The sequence below is a fragment of the Aquarana catesbeiana genome, linkage group LG01, assembly GCF_042186555.1.
Source record: "Aquarana catesbeiana isolate 2022-GZ linkage group LG01, ASM4218655v1, whole genome shotgun sequence".
NCBI classification, from domain to species: Eukaryota; Metazoa; Chordata; class Amphibia; order Anura; family Ranidae; genus Aquarana; species Aquarana catesbeiana.
Window position 1 is genome coordinate 37,747,419 of NC_133324.1, and position 25,532 is coordinate 37,772,950.

Consider the following 25,532-nt stretch of genomic DNA (forward strand, 5'->3'; position numbering starts at 1 on the left):
TTTTTAATTTATGATAAATTCATGGGCAACTTTTTCCCCAAAAAGTTGCGTTTAAAACACCACTGCACAAATACCATGTGTGACATAAAATATTGCAACAATCACCATTTTATTCTCTAGATTCTCTGCTAAAAAAAAAATACATAATGTTTGGGGGTTCTAAGTAATTTTCTAGTAAAAAATACAGATTTTAACTTGTAAACACCAAATGTCAGAAATAGGCTTAGTCATGAAAGGGTTTTACAAGGACATTTTTTTTTACTAGGTACTATAAAGAAAATACCCTTTAAAATAAAGTCAACTTACCACTTAAAATGTGAACTTACTGAGCAAACGCTCTCATCAACTTTAAATAATATTAAAAATGAATACACTAACAAAATGTGTTTATTAATTTAGACAGTCATCTACATAAAATATAATTAAAAAGACCCTGACACTATAATAATGACATTACAATCAGCTTATAAAAGATCTTTCTGGAAGGTGGGGAGTGTAATGGGTGGCTCTGATTTCTGATAGTTTAGGATGTTTTGGATACTTTGTCACCTTCTGGTCACTGTGGTTCCTCCTCACTACATTGTTCTGTAGTTATGTATCGGCTGGTAGGAGAAACCACTACACTCAGCAGGGGACAAGGTTTCCAACAAACCCAAAGTCTCTGATACCAGCGGTGTCCAGAGCAAAAATTTAACTCAACTTCCAAAGGAGAGGTGATTATTAAATGTCCAAATTTAACATTTCATTCTCAATACACTAGCAAAATATGAAAAATAACAATAATAGAGATGTTGCTATAACTATTGGTAACCCAGAGTTGCTCCATACATATTAGTGGATAGCTATTTTTGTATTGAGGTCAGGTCTGAACAGAATTATGTAACATTTTGGGAAAAATATACAGCCAAGAAGTCCAGTACTTGATGTTATTATTGCAAAAACCTCCACAGCCACCATGTATTTCCCTCTGGTGCTCAGATAGGCCGGGATCATGGCAATCCAGACACTGCAGAACACCAGCATGCTGAAGGTGATATATTTGGCCTCATTGAAACTGTCCGGTAATGTCCTGGCTAAAAAAGCTATAATGAAACTCACAGCTGCCAGAAGCCCCATATATCCCAGGACAGAGTAGAAGCCGATAACTGAACCCTCATTACACTGAATGATGATCTTCCCCTGATAAGAGTGAGTGTCCCGATCCTGGAAGGGTGGAGAAATAAACAACCAAGTGACACAGATTATTACTTGAACCAGTGAGAACACACACATGATAAAATTGGGCAGTTTGGCTCCCATCCATTTCCTCCAGTGACTCCCAGGTTTGGTGGCTTTAAAAGCAATACACACCATGGTACTTTTGGCAAGGAGAGTAGAGACAGCGACTGAGAAGATGACACCAAAAGAGGTTACACGCAGCATGCAGGTTACATCTACTGGATGGCCGAGGAACAAGAAGACACAGAGGAAGCTCAGCATGATGGAGACCAGGAGAAGATAGCTCAGGTTCCGATTATTAGCTTTAACAATGGGGGTGTCCTGGTAATGTATAAACATCCCCAATATTAAACCAGTCAGAAGACAACAGAGGATGGAGACAGCTGAAAATACTGCAACAATGGGATCATCAGTGTAGGAGAGAAATTCCACCAATTTTGGAACACACCGATTCTTCTTCTCATTTGGCCATTCATCATCAGGACATTTCATGCAGTTTTCACTGTCTGCAGGAAGAAAATTACAAACATAATGAGCATCTGGGTCAGAGCTTCTGAGAAAACAAATTGTCTTGTGTTGCATCAGAGCCAGCAACTGAATTTCCATCAAAGCTGTGAGTGAAAGGAATTCTAATAAATAATAAATACAATATAAATATAAATATTATATAAATGTAACAACTTGCCGACCGTATCACTTACTTGTATTGCGGCAAGGCGGCTCTGATGTTCTGGATCACGTACGAGATATGTAATCTGCACTCCCAAGAAGGGATCACAGATCACATACTTCAAAATATCAGTTGCTTTTAACATCTGATTATGGGAACAGAAACCACAATTACTGTTAGAATTTAGTTTCTTCGAGGAAATATGTCCATCCTGCCACTTTTTTGTAATTGCTACAGACAAAAGCAAACATTGACTTGACCCCATTGATTACTAGAACAATCGATGAACATTCGAAAATCTGATTTTTTTTTTTTTTTAAAAAGAGAGACATTTATAGCTCGGTGTTGGGCAATAGCAGAGACAACTGCTGTAAGAAGAGGCCTTCATAAGGAAAGCTTGGACAGAAGGACCCTTTGTTCAAAAATGTTAACGTGATACTAAACTGAAAAGTGTTAATTGCCAATTTCATTAAACATAAATCATATATACAGTAAGATGCCACTGTATTTTTTTCTTTTTAATCCTCTACAGTGCCTTGCAAAAGTATTCACCCCCTTGGCATTTTTCATGTTTTTTTGCTCTACAACCTGGAATTTATATGGATTGTTTGAGAATTTGCATAATTTAATTTACAGAACATGCCCAGAACTTTGAAGATGTTTTTTTTTTATTGTGAAGCAAACAACAAATAGGACAAAATAACAGAAAAAGTGAATGTGTATAACTATTCACCCCCCCCCCCCAAAGTCAATACTTTGTAGAGCCACCTTTTGTGGCTATCACAGCTCCAAGTCGCTTTGGATAATTCTCTATGAGCTTGCCACATCTTACCACTGGGATTTTTGCCCATTCCTACTTGCAAAACTGCTCCAGCTCCTTCAAGTTGGATGGTTTGCACTTGTGAACAGCAATCTTTAAGTCTGACCATAGATTTTCTATTGGATTGAGGTCTGGGCTTTGACTAGGCCATTCCAACACATTTACATGTTTCCCCTTAAACCACTCAAGTGTTGCTTTAGCAGTGTGTTTGGGGTCATTGTCCTGCTGGAAGGAGAAGCCTCCTAGCCTCAAATCACACACAGAGTGGTACAGGTTTTGTTCAAGAATATCCCTGTATTTAGCACCATCCATCTTTCCCTCAACTCTGACCAGTTTCCCAGTCCCGACTGCTGAAAAACATCCCTACAGCATAATGCTGCCACCACCATGTTTCACTGTGGGGACAGTGTTATTTGGGTGATGTGATGTGTTGAGTTTGCCTCAGACATAGTGTTTTCTTTGATGGACAAAAATTTTAGTCTCATCATACCAGAGCACCTTCCTCCATACATTTTGGGAGTCTCCCACATGCCTTTTTGCAAACTCAAAATGTGCCATTTTGTTTGTTGCTGAAAGTAATGGCTTTCTTCTGCCCACTCTGCCATAAAGCCCAACTCTGTATGACTTATTGTCGTCGTACAGATACTCCAGTCTCTGCTGTGGAACTCTGCAGCTCCTCCAGGGTTACCTTAGGTCTCTGTGCTGCCTCTCGAATTAATGCCCTCCTTGTCCATGAGTTTTGGTGTGCGGCCATCTTTTGGCAGGTTAGTAGTTGTGCCATGTTCTTTCCATTTGGTTATGATAGATTTGATGGTGCTCCTAGGGATAATCAAAGATTTGGATATACCTAACCCTGACTTGTACTTCTCAACAACATTGTCCCTGTAACGTACCTGGGATGGGAACGGAGGGAGGGAGACCTCCCGTACCACCCCGGCTCGGAGACTACTGGAGTGGGAACAGTGGCGGTAAGAGCACAGTGAGGTAAAGGTGCCTGCTGTGTCCTTACTGCTTGAAGTGGTCTCCTCGCGTAGAAGTTGGAGTAGCGGGTGCAGGTCAGCAGATGCAGGCTAGTAGAATAGCGGATGCAGATCAGCAGATGCAGGTTTGCAGAGCAGCGCATGCAGGTCAGCAGATGCAGGTTTGCAGAGCAGCAGATGCAGATCAGCAGATGCAGGTTTGCAGAGCAGCGGATGCAGATCAGCAGGTGCAGGTTTGCAGAGCAGCGGATGCAGATCAGCAGATGCAGGTTTGCAGAGCAGTGTATGCAGGTCAGCAGGCAGAAGCGGAGTCAGACTAGCCGGGTCATACACATCAAGGAACACAGCAAAAACAGCAGGCAGAGAATAGTCAGAGTCCAGGCTGGGTCTTAGCAACAGGCAATCAGGCAGGTAACAGAGCAGGGTCAAACGAGCCGAGGTCAGGATTGGAGACATAAGCAGGGTCAGGAAGCCGGGTCAACACAGGAACAGAGTACCGGTACAGAATCAGGAACACAGGGAACAGTAGCAGATGAAACCGCAAGGGGCAGCATCATTGAGCGTCTTTTATGGACTGTTGGGCGCCAAAGCGCGTCTAACATGCGCGCATGCGCATATTCGTGCGCAAAGTCTGTGACCCACGTGTGCGCATAGGCGCACGCCTTCTGGAATGGGCAGTATGTCCCTGACAGTGCCCTCCCCTTAAGGGCGACCTCCGGGTGCCCAAGAGAACTCTTTTCGGGGGGGGTGACTGCGGAAAAAGGCCTGAATTAATTCTTGGGCGTGAATATTCCATTGGAGTTCCCAGGAATTCTCTTCCTGACCATAACCCTTCCATTTGATCTAGAATTGAAGCTGGTTCCTTCTTCTTCAGCAGTCTAAGATGGCCTCTACTTCGAACTCCTCATCTCTTTCAATGATCACAGGTTCAGGTAGTCTCGATCCTCTATCTGGGAAAGGATCAGGCACTGCAGGTTTTAATAACGATACATGAAATATCGGGTGGATCTTCAAGGACTCCGGTAAGGCAAGTTTGTAGGAAACGTCATTTAATTTCCGTTTTACTGGGAAGGGACCGATGAATTTGGGTGCCAATTTCCTTGCGGGGCAAGACATCTTAAGATTGGTGGTGGATAACCATACTTGATCGCCCTGTTGCAGACATAATTCCCCTCTCCTCTTCCTGTCGAACATTCTCTTATTGGTTGCTTGTGCCCTGGTCATGGCTTCCTGCAATATCTTGCTATTACGAGTCAGGAAATCAATGGTACTCTAGACCGCCGGGACTGTTGAATCTGGGATGAGATCAGGTAGGAAGGTTGGATGGAACACGTAATTGGAAAAGAATGGAGACTGACCTGTAGCCGAATGATTAGCATTATTAAAGGCAAATTCTGCCAGGGGTAGTAATGCTACCCAGTCATCTTGAACAAAGGAGGTGAAGCATCGGAGATATTGTTTGAGCATTTGATTCGTCCTCTCAGTTTCCCCATTGGCCTGAGGGTGATAGGATGAGGATATGGACAGTTCAATCTTCAGAGCCTTGCACAAAGCCCTCCAGAAGCGAGAGGTGAACTGCACCCCTCTATCCGAAACAATGTTCACAGGAACCCCATGTAGCCTTACTATCTCTTTAATGAAGACCTGGGCAGTTTCCATGGCAAAGGGCATGCTCTTTAGTGGAACAAAGTGGGCCATTTTGGATAAACGGTCAACCACAAAAAAAATGGCTGAGCAACTTTCTGATGGGGGAAGTTCCACTATGAAATCCATGGCAATCATTTTCCAAGGATGGTGAGGGTCTGAGCAGACCCCAGGCCTTGCTTCTAGTGGTCTTGCTATGAATACAGGTAGCACAAGAGCTTATATATGCCCTGCAGTTCTTCTCAAGATCCGGCCACCAAAACGTACGTTAGACCAGTTCCAGAGTTTTATGCATCCCGAAATGGCCTGCCAGGGGATGATCATGACACAAATTCAGCACTGTGACTCGGACTTCTTCAGGCACAAAGATTTTCTTATTTCTCCACAGTAGTCCATCCTTGGGTAGCAGAGTAACTCCAGGAATACCAGACACACCTGCAGAGGCTTGCTTCAAGCCGGACATTAGATCAGTTTTCAAAAGTAAGAAGTTACCGTCCGATAGAATGGTGTCTGGGGCTGGTACTTCCTTCGGATCATCAAACATGCGGGAAAGAGCGTCCTGTTTGGTGTTCTTGGAGCCAGGCCGGTAAGTTATGTGAAATGAAAACCTAGAGCAAAATAATGCCCATCGTGCCCGGCACGGTTTCAGACATTTGGCAGCTCTCGGATACTCCAAGTTCTTGTGATCTGTATAAATGAGTATAGGGTGCACTGCTCCTTCCAACAAATACCTCCACTCCTCAAGGGCAGATTCAATGGCCAGTAGCTCCCTGTCCCCAGCGTCATAGTTCTTCTCAGACGGGGTGAGCTTCCGGGAGAAGAAGGCTAGGGGGTGCATCAAGTCCTTGAGACCCTGGTGTTGGGAGATGACAGCTCCAACCACTGTCTCTGAGGCATCTTCCTCAAGCAGATAAGGAAGAGCAGGATCAGGATGACTCAGAATAGGAGCCGACGTGAAAAGTCCTTTTAAGTTTGTGAAGGCGGCCTGTGCCTCAGGAGTCCAATGAAACCAGGCATTTTGCTTGGTCAGCTGCATAATTGGGGAAATAATAGCAGAGAAGCCCTTGATAAACCTCCGATAAAAGTTTGCGAAGCCAACAAAGCGCTGCACCCTATTCTTGTCTGAAGGTGCAGGCCAATCCAGAATGGCTGAAACTTTCTGAGGGTCCATTTTGAGTCCCTCTGTTGAGATCATGAGGCAAGGAACTGGAAACTCTGTCGCACTTTTCTGGTTTTGCGTATAGTCCATGTTGATGGAGGCAACAGAGTACGTTCTTGACATGTTCTCGATGCTGCTCAAGAGAAGAGGAAAAAATCTAAATATTGTCTAGACAACTACATAAATATCCAGACAGTCTCTGAAAACATCTTTAACCAGGTGCTGAAAGGTGGCAGGGGCGTTACATAATCCAAAAGGCATTACTAGGTATTTGTAATGGCCGAACCTGGTACGAAAAGCAGTCTTCCTTTCATCCCCTGCACGGATGCGGACCAGGTTGTACGCCCCCTGCAGGTCTAATTTAGTAAACACAGAGGAAGTTCTAAGTCTTTGAAAAAGTTAAGGTCCAAGGGGCAAAGGGCATCGGTTTTTAACCGTGATTTTATTCAACTCCCGATAGTCCACACAGGGCCGGAGAGAGTGGTCCTTCTTTTCTATTAAAAAGATTCCTGCTCCTGCTGGAGAAGTGGAAGGGCGAATTAATCCCCTCTTAAGATTCTCATCAACATATTCCTTCAGTACCCCTAGTTCCCGTTCAGATAAGGGAAAAATGCGTCCGAAAGGGATTTCAGCACCGGGAAGAAGCTCGATTGGACAAACGTATGGACGATGAGGTGGGAGAACTTCGGCCCCACGTTTACTGAAAACGTCCAAGAACTCATGGTATTGTTTGGGCACAGAAGAGCATATCTCTGGATCTGGTTCCAGGCATAGTAAAGGACCAGAGGTGCTGGGACATGATGGCACGCAATGGTGCAGGCAGTAAGGTGACTGAAACTTAACACTTTTGATTCCCCAATCGATCTGTGGATTGTGTGCCTGGAGCCAGGGTAGGCCCAGGATGACTGGAAACAGGGGAGATGAAATAGCATACAAGCTTAATAGTTCCTTATGATCCATAGAGGTGATTACAAGCAAAGGAGGGGTTTCCTGGGTCACTAATCCAGACTTGATGCGGGACCCGTCTGCCAGGAAGGTGGAGAGTCCCTGAGCCTAGGGTTGGAGAGGGATGCGTTGTTGAGCTGCAAAGTCTAAATCGATAAAACAACTGCATGCCCCTGAGTCGATTATCACAGTCACTGGTATTGTTCTTCCCGGCAATTGGAACGAGATGGGTAGGGCCAGGTGAGTGGCACTGGTAAAGGGAGGTGCGTGGTTGGGAGAAGAGGTAGCCAGGACCTTGCGCAGCTTAGCAGGACAAGAGGAGATGTAGTGACCAGCTTCTCCACAGTACAGGCATAGATAGTTCTGCTGCCAACGAAGTCATTCTTGGGCAGAAAGGGAATGTTTCATCAATCCAAGCTGCTTTGGTTTGACGTAAGCAAAAGTCTGGTTAAGAGATGCGGTCTTGACTGGAATTGGACTGGTACTGACAGGATGCATGTGAGCTGGCATCCGGGTAGCATCCAAGCTGCTCTGAGTTCCCAGAGTCGTCGGTCTGTCTGGATGGATAATGTAATTAAAGTCTCTAGAGCATCAGGGATACCAACCCGGGCAAACTCGTCCTTCAAACTCTCAGAAAGACCGAGACGGAGCTGGTGTCGGAGGGCAGCCTCATTCCACTGGGTATTTGCGCTCCAGCATCTGAAATCGGTTACTTAGTCCTCGACCGCTCGACAGCCTTGCTGGAATGCCTGGAGGGCAGCCTCGGTGGTGGAAGTCTGCTGGGGGTCATCATAAATTCGGGTCATGGCATCAAGGAAGGATGACAGAGAGTCCAGAGCCATATGGCGGACTTCAAGTAGGTGATGGGCCCAGGCCTGGGGCTCCCACTGCAGCAAGGTGATAACAAAGCCTACTTTGGTAATTTCAGATGAGAAAGTCCGAGGTAGCAATGAGATATACAGTTCGCATGCGTTGCGAAACACCCGGAATTCGTTTTGATTCCCAGAGAACCTCTCAGGGACAGGCACCCTAGGCTCAGGAGGTGGGTCTGCCAAGATGGTCAAATCTTGTGTCCGCTTTTCCATTCGGACGAAGCTGTCTTGCAGGGTCTAAGTGAGGGCTGTGAGATGTTGACAAAGTCCATAGGTGAGGTCCCTCCTGCAGGCTCAGACATGGCGGTTTGGTACTGTAAAGTACCTGGGATGTGAGCCTGACGTGCAGAGGGAGACCTCCCGTACCACCCTGGTTCGGAGACCACTGGAGTGGGAACAGTGGCAAGAGCACAGTGAGGTAAAGGTGCCTGCTGAGTCCTTACTGCTTGAAGTGGTCTCCTCGTGTGGAAGCTGGAGTAGCGGGTGCAGGTCAGCAGATTCAGGCTAGTAGAATAGCGGACGCAGGTCAGCAGATGCAAGTTGCAGAGCAGTGGATGCAGATCAGCAGATGCAGGTTTGCAGAGCAGCAGATGCAGGTCAGCAGTTGCAGGTTTGCAGAGCACTGGATGCAGGTTTGCAGAGCAGCGGATGCAGATCAGCAGATGCAGGTTTGCAGAGCAGCGGATGCAGGTCAGCAGGCAGAAGCGGAGTCAGACTAGCCGGGTCATACACCTCAGGGAACACAGCAAAAATGGCAGGCAGAGAATAGTCAGAGTCCAGGCTGGGTCTTGCAACAGGCAATCAGGCAGGTAACAGAGCAGGGTCAAATGAGCCGAGGACAGGATTGGAGACATAAGCAGGGTCAGGAAGCCGGGTCAACACAGGAACAGAGTACTGGTACAGAATCAGGAACACAGGGAACAGAAGCAGATCAAACCGCAAGGGGCAGCAAAGCGCAAAGCGCGTCTAACGTGCACAAAATCTGTGACTCGCGCGTGCGCATAGGCGCACGCCTTCTGGAATGGGCAGTACGTCCCTGACAGTCCCTTACTTGTTTGGAGAGTTCCTTGGTCTTCATGGTAGTGTTTGGTTAGTGGTGCCTCTTGCTTAGGTGTTGCAGCCTCTGGGGCCTTTCAACAAGGTGTGTATATGTAATAAAAGATCATGTGACACTTAGATTGCACACAGGTGGACATAATTTCACTAATTATGTGACTTCTGAAGGTAATTTATTGCACCAGAGCTTTTTATGGGCTTCATAACAAAGGGGGTGAATACATACGCACATGCCAATTATCAATTTTTTTATTTCTGAAAAATAGTTGTATGTACAGTGGGGACGGAAAGTATTCAGACCCCCTTAAATTCTTCACTCTTTGTTATATTACAGCCATTTGCTAAAATCATTTAAGTTCATTTTTCTCCTCATTAATGTACTCAAAGCACCCCATATTGACAGAAAAACACAGAATTGTTGACATTTTTGCAGATTTATTAAAAAAGAAAAACTGAAATATCACATGGTCCTAAGTATTCAGACCCTTTGCTGTGACACTCATATATTTAACTCAGGTGCTGTCCATTTCTTCTGACCATCCTTGAGATGGTTCTACACCTTAATTTGAGTCTAGCTGTGTTTGATTATACTGATTGGACTTAATTAGGAAAGCCACACACCTGTCTATATAAGACCTTGCAGCTCACAGTGCATGTCAGAGCAAATGAAAATCATGAGGTCAAAGGAACTGCCTGGAGAGTTTAGAGACAGAATTGTGGCAAGGCACAGAGCTGGCCAAGGTTAAAAAAAAAATTCTGCTGCACTTAAGGTTCCTAAGATCACAGTGGCCTCCATAATCCTTAAATGGAAGATGTTTGGGACGACCAGAACCCTTCCTGGAGCTGGCTGCCCGGCCAAACTGAACTATCAGGGGAGAAGAGCCTTGGTGAGAGAGGTAAAAAAGAACCCAAAGATCACTGTGGCTGAGCTCCAGAGATGCAGTCGGGAGATGGGAGAAAGTTGTAGAAAGTCAACCATCACTGCAGCCCTCCACCAGTTGGGGCTATATGGCAGAGTGGCCCGATGGAAGCCTCTCCTCCGTGCAAGACACATGAAAGCCCACATGGAGTTTGCTAAAAAAAACACCTGAAGGACTCTAAGATGGTGATAAATAAGATTCTCTGGTCTGATGAGACCAAGATAGAACTTTTTGGCCTTAATTCTAAGCGGTTTGTGTGAAGAAAACCAGGCACTGCTCATCACCTGTCCAATACAGTCCCAACAGTGAAGCATGGTGGTGGCAGCATCATGCTGTGGGGGTGTTTTTCATCTGAAGGACAGGACGACTGGTTGCAATCGAGGGAAAGATGAATGTGGCCAAGTACAGGGATATCCTGGAGGAAAACCTTCTCCAGAGTGCTCAGGACCTCAAACTGGGCTGAGGGTTTACCTTACAACAAGACAATGACCCTAAGCACACAGCTAAAATAATGAAGGAGTGGCTTCACAACAACTCAGTGACTGTTCTTGAATGGCCCAGAAAAACTTGTTGCGTCTTTCCCAAAAAGACTTGTGGCTGTATTAGATCAAAAGGGTGCTTCTACTAAATACTGAGCAAAGGGTCTGAATACTTAGGATCATTTCAGTTTTTCTTTTTTAATAAATCTGCAAAAATGTCAACAATTCTGTGTTTTTCTGTCAATATGGGGTGCTGTGTGTACATTAATGAGGAAAAAACATGAACTTAAATGATTTTAGCAAATGGCTGCAATGTAACAATGAGTGAAAATTTAAGGGGGTCGGAACACTTTCCGTCCCCACTGTATATATTTTTCTAATTTTACTTCACCAACTTAGACTATTGTGTTCTTATCCATTACATATAATTCAGATTAAAAAAACTTGGGGCACACTGCTGAAGGGGTTTGATGTGAATAGGTGGCTGTGTGATCGGGAGTACTGTGTTATGAAAGACTGTATGATGGGGACCTCTGTGATTTGAAGGGGTTCTGTGATAAGAAGACTTGGTGATGGGGGAGAACCTGATATGATGGGAGGACTCTGACATAAAATGGGGACTTTAACACTAGACATGTGCATGATAAAAAAATGTGGTTAATCTAGTTATTTTGTTTTGTTAAATTTGGTTGATTTGTTCAATTCATATTCCGGATTTGTATTCGAAATTCGTAGTTGGATATTGTTCTAAGTCTTTTTTGAATTTTTTTCGAATTTACCGTTTTGTTTTTTTGTTTTGTTTTGTTTTTTTTAGATTTGAATGTGGCAAAGTGAACAAACAAAAGGAAAATCTTCATCAAATGATAACAATGACTCTTCAAATCACCTTTGGCTTAACAAAAACAGCATCATTTGGAAATGGTACTATAATTACACACACACAGTCTTTGATTTCAGAAACATGTTTACAGTTAGAATTTGACTGGAGTTCAATGTAAAATTCTATATGAATTTTGGAAATTTGGATGAATTTTGTTTCGCTATTCGGAGCATTCGTTAAATTTTGTTTATACTGTAACTTTGGGTATTGGGATATCTCTAACGAAAAATCTCTTGGAATATTTATTTGGAACAAAATGAACTGCACATGTCTATTTGACATGCAGGGAGGAATCAGATGTATAGGGTGGACTCTGACATGTTGAGGGATTTTTGATGTGAAGAGAGGCTTTTGATGGGAAGTTAATTAATCAAGGTAGTTAAGTGCATCATCAAAGGTTCAGGTTTTCTATTGATAAGCAACATTTATTTTTTTTATATTTTAAACTGGGTGCCTCTGGATTTTGCATACTTTAAAAGAGTGCTGCTTCTGGAAAAATGTTGAGAAACACTAGTCTGAATATATTTTCCTGGTGCTACCCTGTTGTTCACCAACAAGTGGAGACTCTGCATAGGTCCCATAAATGTTAACTGCATATTTCTCTCCTTTCTCTAATTTTGGTAGATATCTTTGGGTTGGTCACCACATCGTTAAATAAGTAGATTATCTTGTTATTATTATAGTAAATATGATTTAATATAATATCATATAATATAATAATATTTCCTCCCCATGTGCCCGTTTCCCTGACTTCTCTGTCAAGATCAATGGCACAACCATCAAACCATCCCCGCATGCCAGGGTGCTAGGTGTAATCTCGGACTCTGAATTCTCCCTTTGGCTCCACATCCAATCACTGTCCAAAGCTGTGTTATAAGAACATTGCGGTCCCTGTGGAGGAATCACGCACAACTTTGGATGAATAAGAAGATGTGAAAATGCCAGATCTGCCTGAGGACTGCAATCAAGTATAGAGTATTTAAGAAAAAATCTTGAGGCAAACCTTGTTAGGAGGGGAGGAATGCTACATTTCAACTTTAACCACCTCAATACCAGGCACTTACACCCCCTTCCTGCCCAGGCCATTTTTCAGCTTTCAGCGCTGTCACACTTTGAATGACAATTGCGTGGCCATGCTACACTTTAACCATGTGAAATGTGCAACAGTTTTAGTGCAACATCTTGAAAAAAAAAAAAAGTTTTTCTTATTTACTGTAAGTAAATTTAGTAAATAAGTAATTTTTTTGCTTCACTGATGGGTGCAGATGAAGCAGCAATGATGGGCACTGATTAGGGGGCACTGATGAGGAGGCACAAATATGCTGCACTTATGGGCACTAATAGGTGGCACTGATATGTGGCACTGATGAGCACTGATAGGCAGCACTGATGGGCACAAAAAGGTTGCACTGGTGGGCACAGATAGGCAGCATATATAGGCGGCACTGATGGGCATTGATGGGTGGCATCGATGGGCATTGATGGGCGGCAGTGATGGGCATTAATAGGCAGCAGTGATGGGCATTGATGGGCAGCATTGATAGCCAGCACTGACTGGCATCACTAATGGCCACTGACTGCTGCCACTTGTGGGCACTGATTGCTGCCACTTGTGGGCACTGATTGCTGCCACTTGTGGTCACTGGTGGGAACTGATTGCTGGCACTGGTGGGCACTTAATTGTAATCAGGGCACTGATGATCAGTGCCCTGATTACTGCGCACCACCGGGGGCATGCAAGAGCGGTCATTCTGGGAAGCCATCATATGACGTCCACCCAGAATGAGAGCCGCTCCCAGCCGTCATTTGACGGTGGGTGGGCGGCAAGTGGTTAAAAGATATCTTACATGTAGTGTATGGACTTTACTGAAAATCCTAAATCTCAGTGCTAGGATCTTAACATGATAAGAGAGCACAGTAAACTGTCTGTAGTTAGTTGGAACTCTGAGTACATGAGGGTTTCCCTCAATAGTCCAAAAACCATTAATAAATAAAACTGTATATAAATAAGGTATACCTGTCATATTGGATATTTGCCCTTCTGAACATGGCACACAGTCATAGCAGCAAGCGTGGATTGAAGCTCCTGGCTTTTTTCTGTAACCGGGCAAACAAGAGTCCACACACCGAGACTCCAGCTTCTAAAGGAAGTGAAAAAAAAGTCTCCTTGTGTGAAATAGCATTGCAGATTCAATATTAGTGCATTGCAAAACATTACTGTATCTCCTTATCTGTGGTTTCCATTGCACTTTAAAGTGCATGCAAACCCCAAATCTATTTTCCAGTAGGGCTGGCAACATATCGTATATAGTCTGGAGATCCTGCCAGGAACAACTCTTCTTATTTCAGGCTTCAATACTAAGCCACCGCCTCACACTGGAGGAGTACTCTTGGCAGACTTACAATGCTGATGATAATATTGAGGAAGATGATTAGTGTTGTCAGCCTGCTATAGGAAGTGCTGCTACTGGTGTGATCTCCGGGTCAGAAACTGCAAAGGATTCCCAAAATAAAAATTGCTTAAGAAAACTGAATGCAGTGAGACATAGTTACATAGTTACATAGTTACATAGTAGGTGAGGTTGAAAAAAGACACAAGTCCATCAAGTCCAACCTATGTGTGTGATTATGTGTCAGTATTACATTACATATCCCTGTATATTGCGGTCATTCAGGTGATTATCTAATAGTTTCTTGAAGCTATCAATGCTCCCCGCTGAGACCACCGCCTGTGGAAGGGAATTCCACATCCTTGCCGCTCTTACAGTAAAGAACCCTCTACGTAGTTTAAGGTTAAACCTCTTTTCTTCTAATTGTAATGAGTGGCCACGAGTCTTATTAAACTCTCTTCTGCGAAAAAGTTTTATCCCTATTGTGGGGTCACCAGTACAGTATTTGTAAATTGAAATCATATCCCCTCTCAAGCGTCTCTTCTCCAGAGAGAATAAGTTCAGTGCTCGCAACCTTTCCTCATAACTAAGATCCTCCAGACCCTTTATTAGCTTTGTTGCCCTTCTTTGTACTCGCTCCATTTCCAGTACGTCCCTCCTGAGGACTGGTGCCCAGAACTGGACAGCATACTCCAGGTGCGGCCGGACCAGAGTCTTGTAGAGCGGGAGAATTATCGTTTTATCTCTGGAGTTGATCCCCCTTTTAATGCATGCCAATATTCTGTTTGCTTTATTAGCAGCAGCTTGGCATTGCATGCCATTGCTGAGCCTATCATCCACTAGGACCCCCAAGTCCTTTTCCATCCTAGATTCCCCCAGAGGTTCTCCCCCCAGTGTATAGATTGCATTCATATTTTTGCCACCCAAATGCATTATTTTACATTTTTCTACATTGAACCTCATTTGCCATGTAGTCGCCCACCCCATTAATTTGTTCAGGTCTTTTTGCAAGATTTCCACATCCTGCGGAGAAGTTATTGCCCTGCTTAGCTTAGTATCGTCTGCAAATATAGAGATTGAACTGTTTATCCCATCCTCCAGGTCGTTTATGAACAAATTAAATAGGATTGGTCCCAGCACAGAACCCTGGGGAACCCCACTACCCACCCCTGACCATTCTGAGTACTCCCCATTTATCACCACCCTCTGAACACGCCCTTGTAGCCAGTTTTCAATCCATGTACTCACCCTATGGTCCATGCCAACGCACCTTATTTTGTACAGTAAACGTTTATGGGGAACTGTGTCAAATGCTTTTGCAAAATCCAGATACACCACTTCTACAGGCCTTCCTTTATCTAGATGGCAACTCACCTCCTCATAGAAGGTTAATAGATTGGTTTGGCAAGAACGATTCTTCATGAATCCATGCTGATTACTGCTAATGATATCATTCTTATTACTAAAATCTTGTATATAGTCCCTTATCATCCCCTCCAAGAGTTTACATACTATTGATGTTAGGCTAACTGGTCTATAATTCCAGGGATGTTTTTTGGGCCCTTTTTAAATATTGGTGCTACATTGGCTTTTCTCCAATCAGCTGGTACCATTCCAGTCAATAGACTGTCTGTAAAAATCAGGAACAACGGTCTGGCAATCACCTGACTGAGTTCCCTAAGTACCCTCGGATGCAAGCCATCTGGTCCCGGTGATTTATTAATGTTAAGTTTCTCAAGTCTAATTTTAATTCCGTCCTCTGTTAACCATGTAGGTGCTTCCTGTGTTGTGTCATGAGGATAAACACTGCAGTTTTGGTTACTGAAGCCCCCCGATTCACTCGTGAAGACTGAGGAGAAGAATAAATTCAATACCTTTGCCATCTCCCCATCCTTTGTAACCAGATGTCCTTCCTCATTCTTTATGGGGCCAATATGGTCTGTCCTCCCTTTTTTACTGTTTACATACTTAAAGAATTTCATGGGATTTTTTTTGCTCTCCTCCGCTATGTGTCTTTCATGTTCTATCTTAGCCATCCTAATTGCACCCTTACATTTCTTATTGCATTCTTTATAAATTCTGAATGCTGTGGATGATCCCTCAACCTTGTATTTTTTGAAGGCCTTCTCCTTTGCTTTTATATGCATTTTTACACTGGAGTTAAGCCATCCAGGATGTTTGTTCGCTCTTTTAAATTTATTACCCAATGGGATACATTGGCTAATGCCCTTATTTAATATGCTCTTAAAGCAAACCCATCTCTCCTCCGTATTCTTTGTTCCTAATATTTTATCCCAATTTATGCCTTTTAGCAAGGTTTGTAGTTTAGGGAAGTTGGCTCTTTTGAAATTCAGTGTCTTTGTGTTTCCTTCATGTCTCCTATTTGTGTGATTTATACTGAAACTAATTGACCTGTGATCGCTGTTACCTAAATTGCCCCGTATTTCCACATCTGTTATCAGGTCTGTATTGTTGGTAATCAGTAGATCTAGTAATGTTTTATTTCTAGTTGGTGCGTCTACCATCTGACCCATAAAATTGTCCTGCAAGACACTAAGGAACTGGCGAGCCTTAAATGAATGCGCGGTTCCCTCCGCCCAGTCTATGTCTGGATAATTAAAATCCCCCATTATGATAACACTTCCCATCCTTGCTGCTAATCCAATTTGTGATAGGAGATCCGTCTCCACTTCCTCCCTCAGGTTAGGGGGCCTATAGCATACTCCCAGTATTATTTTCCCCTTAGCTTCATCCCTTTGGAGCTCTACCCATAAAGATTCCACCTCCTCCCTAGCCCCCTCAGTGATGTCTTCTCTCACATTCACTTGTACATTATTCTTGATATATAGGCATACCCCTCCCCCTTTTTTACCCTCTCTATCCTTGCGGTATAGGGTATACCCTTGAATGTTTGCCAGCCAATCATGAGAGCTGTTGAACCAGGTCTCTGAAATTCCCACAAAATCCAAATCCTCCTTGTACAACAGTATCTCTAGTTCACCCATCTTGTCCGCCAGGCTCCTGGCATTGGTGAACATGCCACATAGTTTAGACCAGTCGCATATTGTCCTCGTATTGGGTGTTTCAAGATTGCAACTTGGACTTGCTACTATACTCACCTTGTGTTTTTGTGCTTTGGTTAACCTACCACTAATGCCCCCAATACTACCCTCTGGAATATCTTCCGCGCTGGCTATCACTGTCTCTGGACCCTCCCCCCTATCGCTTAGTTTAAAAACCCCTCTAACTTTTTGGCCATCTTCATTCCCAGCAGATCTGCACCCTCCTCATTTAGGTGCAGTCCGTCCCTTCTATAGTACCGGTTACCGACTGAGAAGTCGGCCCAGTCCTCCAGGAACCCAAACCCCTCCTTACTACACCAGCTCCTCAGCCACTTGTTTACTTCCCTAATCTCCCTCTGCCTCTCTGGTGTGGCTCGATGTACCGGTAGTATTCCTGAGAACACTACCTTGGAGGTCCTTTTCCTCAATTTAGCTCCTAAGTCCCTAAAATCGTTCTTTAGGACACTCCATCTGCCTCTGACTTTGTCATTGGTGCCAACGTGCACCATGACAGCCGGGTCTTCCCCAGCCCCTCCCAGTAATCTGTCCACAAGATCCGTGATGTGCCGAACCCGAGCGCCCGGTAGACAACATACTGTTCGGCGCTTCAGGTCTTGGTTACAGATTGCCCTCTCTGTCCTTCTAAGAATTGAGTCCCCTACCACCAGAATCTGTCTTTCCTTTCCCTTTGCTGCCCCCCCACTCTCACTGGAGGAGTTCTTCCCCTGGCAGCTAGGAGAGTCCCTCATCTCCAGCAGTGCTGGTCCCTGACTGGTTACACCAATGTCACTCAATGGAGCGTACTTATTGGGATGCTCCAGTCCTGGATCGGCCTCCCTGGCACTTCCCCCTCTACCCCTCCTGACTGTCACCCATCTACTCTTTGCTAGTGCCTGCACCTCTTTGTCTCCACCCGCCTCTGTGCTGGCCCCTGCCGGCACCTGCCATGTACGTTCCTGGCTCACCTTTAGTATGGAGGGACTTCTCAGTGCTGACAGTTGCTTCCCCAGATTCAGGACCTGGGCTTCCAGGGAAACAATGTGCTTACATTTTGCACAGCAGTATTCGCCCTCGATCGGATGATCAAGGAACGCATACATGCGGCAAGATGTACAAAGAGTCGCCTCTCCACACCCGCCGGGCATCGTACCTATTAAATTTAGTCAGGATTTGGGGATTTTACCCTGTCCAAATTACCTAACAGCTAGCTTCCTGGCACTAATACTCAAGACAATACACAGGTACACGACAAGACAATACACAGGTACACAATACACAAGTACTAACGATCCACACACACTACTCAGACAACACTCAGATACTCACACTACACAGGTACTATGACCCCTGTTATAACCTCCTGTTTTAAACTCTTGTTTTTAACTCCCACTTAATCCAGCTCCACTTACACCAAGCTCCACAGCTTCAAACTGAGCACGCTCAGACTGAGTCATACAACAAGTTAAATAGGCACCTGTGAGCAATTAACCACACCCCTTAATTGATAGACTGATGAAACAAGAAAAAAAAAAAAAAAAAAAAGCTATTTAAAAAGTGACAGCAAAAGGCAAATTAAAAACTAAAAGGAAAAGTCCCCAAAATGCAACCCAGTAACATGATGCCTAACATAGTGAAACAAAGGATTTTGGGTTTACATGCACTTTGAAGTGTATTAATCAATATTTTTGTAACTGAATGGTGTCAGCCTTGCACTTTTTTTTTTTTTTTCATTTTAAACAAGTATAACACAATAATTTCAATGGTATATTTAACAGACCAAACAGGAGGAATAGGAGAGTATGTGTTACATACACTTGAAATCATTTTAACCTGAGGGACAGAAGTCAATCCCAATAGAGAACCCCATAGTCCATGAGTATGAGTAGGAAATTATCCCTACAAATATTTTACTTTCTTGTTTAATTTCTGTTATTTATACCTATATGTGAAGGGCAGATAAGGCTAATATAATATTTGAAGCAATAAAGATCATGGGTGATGCTAAGAAATGTCATTGCTTGACTATCACTTTTACATATCTGTTGTGAAAATTGTACAATTGGCGGCCAATGTCATGAAAAGTGAGTGTCACATGTGCTCCTCCTCACCGTATTATTGTCTTCATCCCATGTTATATTGTTGGGGTCAATGTGAAGTTGGTCTTCTTCTTCAGCCCATGGTGTGTACAAACCAACATCAGTTTTACTTGTGCTAAGGTGGCGGAAGGACTTCACCCCATTTACTATTTTGTAGTAGAAAGGAAACTCACCATTTTGATCGAAGAAGGTCATTCTGTCTGCTGTCTTATATGGATTTTTTATTTGTTTCACATATTTCTGCAACTGGAGGACAAAAAAAACCTCAAACAAGTTAAAGCTGAAGTTTAATTTTTCAGTTTATATCTTGCTTTCCCTTGTTTCTCCATCCCCATTTACAACACTTTTTTTTTTTTTTTTAATAAAATCTTTCTGTTTATATTTTATGCCTTATTTTAAATTCAATTGTTTTAATCATTTCCAATAAAATACAAGGATAGCAACAGATATATTTTACTAAAAACAGGTGGGCGAAACAACGTTATGTAACGTCGCTTCACCCTGTGGCCATTAGGGGCGTGTGCCTGCCCACTGCTTGCTCCCAGAGCCAATGCATGAACCTGGCAGTCGCGATCACCGCTGGTCTCCCGCGATCGCTGGTGACACACCGAGAACCGGGATCTGTGTGTGTAAACACAGTTTCCGGTTCTCTGAGGGGAGAAGAGACAGATCGTCTGTTCATACAAAGTATGAACAGCGATCTGTCATCTCCCCAAGACAGTCCCCTCCCCCCTTCAGTTAGAACACAGAGAGGGAACACAATTAACCCCTTGATTGCCCCCTAGTGGTTAACCCCTTCCCTGCCAGTGACATTTTTACAGTAATCAGTGCATTTTTATAGCACTATAAATGCAATGGTCCCAAAAATGTGTCAAAAGTGTCTGATGTGTCTGCCATAATGTCGCAATCCCAATAAAAATCGCAGATCGCTATTATTACTAGTAAAAAAATATAAATAATAAAAATGCCATAAAACTATCCCCTATTTTGTAGATGCTATAACTTTTGCGCAAACCAATCAATATACGCGTATTGTGATTTTATTTTTTTTTTACCAAAAATATGTAGAAGAATACATATCGGCCCAAACTGGGGAAAAAAAATTATATATTTTTGGGGGATATTTATTATAGCAAAAAGTAAAAAATATTGTGTTTTTTTTCAAAATTGTAGCAGTTGGGACTGAGGCCAGTGTTCCAAATTCAACTACCTTGACCACACTTGAACCTGGCTGTCCTGGCTTGCCCCCCCAAAGCACCCGTGAAATTAGACAGAATTATCTTGAGTACTTTGCGGGTAGGGGGCCATTGATATGCCAGACAATGTGTGAAATTTTTTCTCAAATAAATATTTTTGGTATAAACTGAACTCATATTTCATTTGATTTACTGCTTGTGTTTCTTTTAGCTGTCTCCTTGGTTCTCCAATGGCCTTTTTTTATGGCCATTTTCTTCAATAGTGCAAACGTAATTTTTTTGATACATGAAGTGACAATCTCTTCTTCTGTGAAATTTTATGTTGTGGGTTTGCTACACACACCTTGTTTTTGTTGTTAATGTATGTAATGCATTAATGATAAAAAAATTCATGATTTTCAGCACCATGAATTAATTTCGGGAGTCACGAAAATGGCATGATTGTGGCAAATTATAAAGCACTGTGGGAGTTATTTACTAAAGGAAAATCCACTTTGCACTCCAAGTGCACTTGAAAGTGCACTTGCAGTACAAAGTGAACTTGCCTTTAGGAAATAACCTCCATTGTCACTGAAAACAACAACTTACTCCAAAAACTGCTATTGAGCATTGAAAGAAGAAGCCACACATTGTTGAGTCTTAAATGATGCACACAAATTGAGAGTTAAAATGGGGATTTCACTCCTGATCCCATGCCTAAAGTCAACATCTGCTAGTGTTTTGGACCAAACCAGAATCATTCGGTACTTTTGTTTCTCTCCAAAACATTTGGCGCCCAAAAGTGGGGCTCGAGATTGGCCCAAAAGGAAGCCGAACTTAGAAGACACTGAAAGAGGACCAAAATACGGGCGGAACAGAGCCTGATCAACTCTGGAGAAAACAGTAAGACATTTTCCTTAATAATTTGTCTGCTGTTTGATCCGCATCTGTATTTGGTTAATTTCTGTCTCCGCATCGGCTTCCCGCGGTCCACAAAGACAGGTATATATCTTGTCTCGAGCCTATTTATATAGTACGAACCTGCAATTGACCCACCTGTATTTGGAGTATCTTGTGTTTTGTTTTGTCGATCGATCTTGTGTTTTGTGACGGCTGTTGTGAATGAGGGATTGATTATATAGTCATGGATGGAATAATTGACGTGGTTAAACTTCTCTTGAGGATTGAATTCAAGAGAGGGCGTCGGAACGCGGTTAAACTCCTCCTGGGGGAAATAATTGTCGGTGCGGTGTAGCACGGGTTTCCAGGGGGGGCGTCAGGAATACGCCCGGCGGTGGTGTGGGGATCTGATTAAGTCCAGAATTCACTCCAGTCGTCACATCAATTGTTTTTTAATGTCATGTCCTAGATGTGTCTGTGCACTGTTGTTCGGCATTAATGAGGAGGCCTGGGGCTTGGTCACAAAGGTAGAGCCAGGTTATAAGAGATCTATTCTCGGTTACAAACCTCGAGGTCCCCAAAGTAATGGTATTCAGATTGAATGTACATTATCCAGTGAAATTTTCAGTTGGTAAGAAGTTGGAAGTTATTGAGTCTGAGGTCAGGATAACAGGACAGGGAGGTAAAAAGTGTCCCCTACAATCTCAGCAGCCAGAAGATTACGAGAAGGCAGAGAAAGCCAGAGTGAGGAGTTTGGGTTTTGAGTTGGGACGTGTAGCAGACGTCTGAAGTGGTTCACTGAGTACCAGCTGTTGACTTTCATTCTGTGTTTCATCTCATGTCTCCCCATTAACAGATTTAACAGAGATCTCTTCACTTCCTCATCTTCCACATCACCCTGTCACTGCATATCTTCATTTCTCTTCTGTTTTGCTTCAACCTTTCTTGCTTTTCTCTCCTTCTATTCAATCCAAGAATTGTGTGAAATGGGAAATAAGTTGACTAGGCCCACAGAGGGCAGTTTGGCTTGTGATTTGGTACTAGAGCGGGAGGGAGAGGATGCTGTAAAAAAGGGAAAGAAATTAGCAAAAGTTTGTGGAATTGATATTCATTTGGGTGGTAGATTACAAGTAGATGAATGGCGTACTGTTTTTTGAAACGTAAATAAGGTCTGTTGCCAGATTATGGGTTGCTACGAGCAGCAGATGCTTGGTTTAAAGTTGCAAACGCTATTCATGAAGAAGAGGGTGAATGGAACAGGAAACAAACCAAAATGGTTGCATCATGTACGTGTACAAGAAAACTAGATAAGAGGAAGTTAAGTACTCAGCCACCGCCCTATAATGGCGTCTGGTCCCCAGGAAGTATACACTGCCCTTCGTCTACCGCCCCTCTGTTCTAAGTGACACCTCCCCCTGTGGCAACACGCCCTATGCCACCGCCCCATGAACCGCCCACACCGAAACCCACCCACATGTTTCCAGTGATGGAGCATAGTAGCAACCAATGTAGCATTTTAATTAAATAAATAATTTATGTATAGGATGTATTGAATATTTCTGAATATTTCAGTCAGAGTCTGAATTTAGTTGTAATTGCTTACCCTTGCATTATTGAAGCTAAAAGGTGTTTCTTTTGGTTTTAATTGTGTTTAAGCTGTATTAGCAATAAAGAGGAAGTTTATGTATTCTAGGCGTTATGCAAGAAGAGCAAAAGAGGAAGTGCTTTCTTTACTTAAATCTATGTGCTAGATTTAGGTAGGCCCCATTCACATCTGAGCATTTTGTATTCTAAAAAAAAAAAAGACTCAGTATCTAACCAGAATGTTTAGAAAGAAAAATAAATATGTATGTTGTGGAGATCGGCTGGACCGAGGCTCCCTACAAAAATTATTCTGTATGGAGATGGTTCACATCTCTACTCTAAAACGCCTAAAGTCAATATGTGTACAAGAAATTTACTGATTTGGGTTTAGCGTGCTGAACAGAGCGCATAGACACGTTAGCTGCCGCATTTATTTCAGGTCTTAAAGAGTCAATCCGAAAGGGTCTGAGTATAGAGAACCCACAACCTTGGAGCTTGAGACGTTGTTATTAGTAGTTATTAGGTCCAGAATCCTCACAGAGCAGTAGAGAGTAGCTCCTCTCATGTTGGCCTCTGACACACCCTATCTGCGCCCACCAGTACCAACTTCATGTGTCTGCTTGCTACAACTGCGAAAGACCCAGCCACTCCAGAAGGGAATACCGAAGCCCATGAAAATTCACCCACAGTCAACCAAGCCCCAACCATAGTCCACATGAAAGCGCCCAGTACCAGGGACATGACACCTCACCTCGCCTACCTCTCCGGATCACATGGACCTTCTCCACAAGGATTCAGGCAAGCTTGTTTCACCTGCCAGCTACACCTGGACTGTTATGCCACAAGGTGCCCAGAACTCCCCCTCCCAATTCGCCAAGGCAATGGCCCTCATTCTGGACACCTGGATGACATTGTACTCCTTCAGTATGTAGATGACCTCCTGCTTGTGATTGCCTCAATCTACTCTGAAAGCCTCCTCCACTACCTGGTTGAGCAAGGTTGCAAGGCCTTAAAAAGCAAAAAGTCCAGAAAGAAGGTGATTTTCCCAGGCCTCTGCATCTCTCAAGGCACCTGACATCTCACTGAAGAAAGAGTTGCTGCAATCAAGGGCATCCCTTTGCCTCAAGGTCAAGCAATCCCTTTATGATGCCTTGAAATCTGACCCTTTCCTGCTTTCTCCAGAAGCTGTGGACAATTTTGAAACTCTGAAGGAGATCCTCTCAACAGCCTCTGCTTTGGGACTAAAAGTCTTTCAAACTGTTTGTCTCAGAGAGGCAAAGACATGCCACAGGAGTTTTGGCTCAGGCCCATGATAACAGACTCAGGGTATCACTCCTGTCAACTGGACTCAGTGGCCAGGGGGGGACCCTCCTGCCTTAAAGCCGTCTGTGCAGCCCGATGCCCCTCATGACATAACTGCCATACTGAACCAAGTACAGCCCAAACACCTGTCCTCAGCAAGACACCTCAGACTTCAGTGTGCCTTGCTTCTCCCCGATAACATCACTATCCTCTGATGTGATACCCTTAACCCATCCACTCTCCTTCCTCTTCTCGAGGGGGGAAACTCTTTGGAAAATGATTCTCATCTCACTGCTCATGACTGCTTCGAAGTGATGAAGATAGACACAACACACTTACTGACTGCCAGTGAAACAGCATGCAAAGAGACTGGATGAAATTTTGGGATCATCCGGAAAACCACAGGGTTCCTGACAGCAGCAGGAACACCTGTAAAACACAGTGCAGCTATCAAGGACTTAATGGATGCCCTACTCTGCTGGGAAACAAGCTGCAGATCGAACACGAGAAGTGGTCAGCAGAGTGAATGCACCTATCCTGGATGACCCAATAGACACCCCTGAAGAGACTGTACAAACCACTATGATTATGATTCTACAAAACCTTTCTGTAAACAGGACTCACCTCAAGGAGCAACAAGAGACAGCTGACAAAAAAGAAAAATGAGTGTTTATCAAAAAAGGAGCCACAGAAGTTGAAGGAATCACGGTATTAAACAAGAGACTGCGTCTGCCACGTAGGCCGGAAGCCTATCCCGTTACCAACATGACGGCGAAGACCACAGCTAAAAGACTTTTAACAGAAATAGTGTGCAAATATGGTGTCCCAGAGGTTATAGAGAATGCTCAGGGGCCGGCTTTCACGGCCTCAGTAACCAAGGAGATATAGACAGCCTTAGGGGTCACACTAGCTTTCCACACTCCATACCATCCTCAGAGTGGTGGGAAGGTGGAAAGACTGAATGGCACAATAAAGTCTAGAATGCTGAAAATGTCTCAGGAAACGGGAATGAGTTGGCCAGACAGCCTACCCATTGCCTTTGCCATTGCCTTGTTCAGTGTTAGGTACACCCCCAGGGGAAATCATGGTTTGTCACCCTATGAGATATTGTTTGGCTCAGCCCCCAGACTGGGTTGTTATTTTCCACAACAGTTGCAACTTCAATCTGATGTATTAACTGATTATGTGACTGCTTTATCTCGAGAATTAACCCGTATCCATGCGCAAGTGTTTTCTTCCATTCCAGATCCTGAGTTAGACACAGGATCACACAAGTTGGTCCCTGGTGATTGGGTCCTGGTAAAGAAGTTTGTGAGGAAACACACCCTTGAACCCAGATATGATGGTCCTTTCCAAGTCCTTCTGAAAACTACCATATCA

General features: G+C 43.7%; 1 protein-coding gene across 1 annotated transcript in view; it reads right to left on the reverse strand.

Annotated features, from left to right (window-relative positions):
* Window positions 1-831: 831 nt before the first annotated feature.
* LOC141140390 (vomeronasal type-2 receptor 26-like) overlaps window positions 832-25,532 on the reverse strand; it is a 122,260-nt gene continuing 97,559 nt past the window's right edge. Inside the window, exons 4-6 of the mRNA XM_073629546.1 lie at window positions 19,204-19,437; window positions 13,661-13,784; window positions 832-1,724 (exon numbers count right to left, since the gene is read on the reverse strand). Of these exons, the coding sequence (XP_073485647.1) occupies window positions 832-1,724; window positions 13,661-13,784; window positions 19,204-19,437 (1,251 nt within the window). The remainder of the gene's footprint in view (window positions 1,725-13,660; window positions 13,785-19,203; window positions 19,438-25,532) is intronic.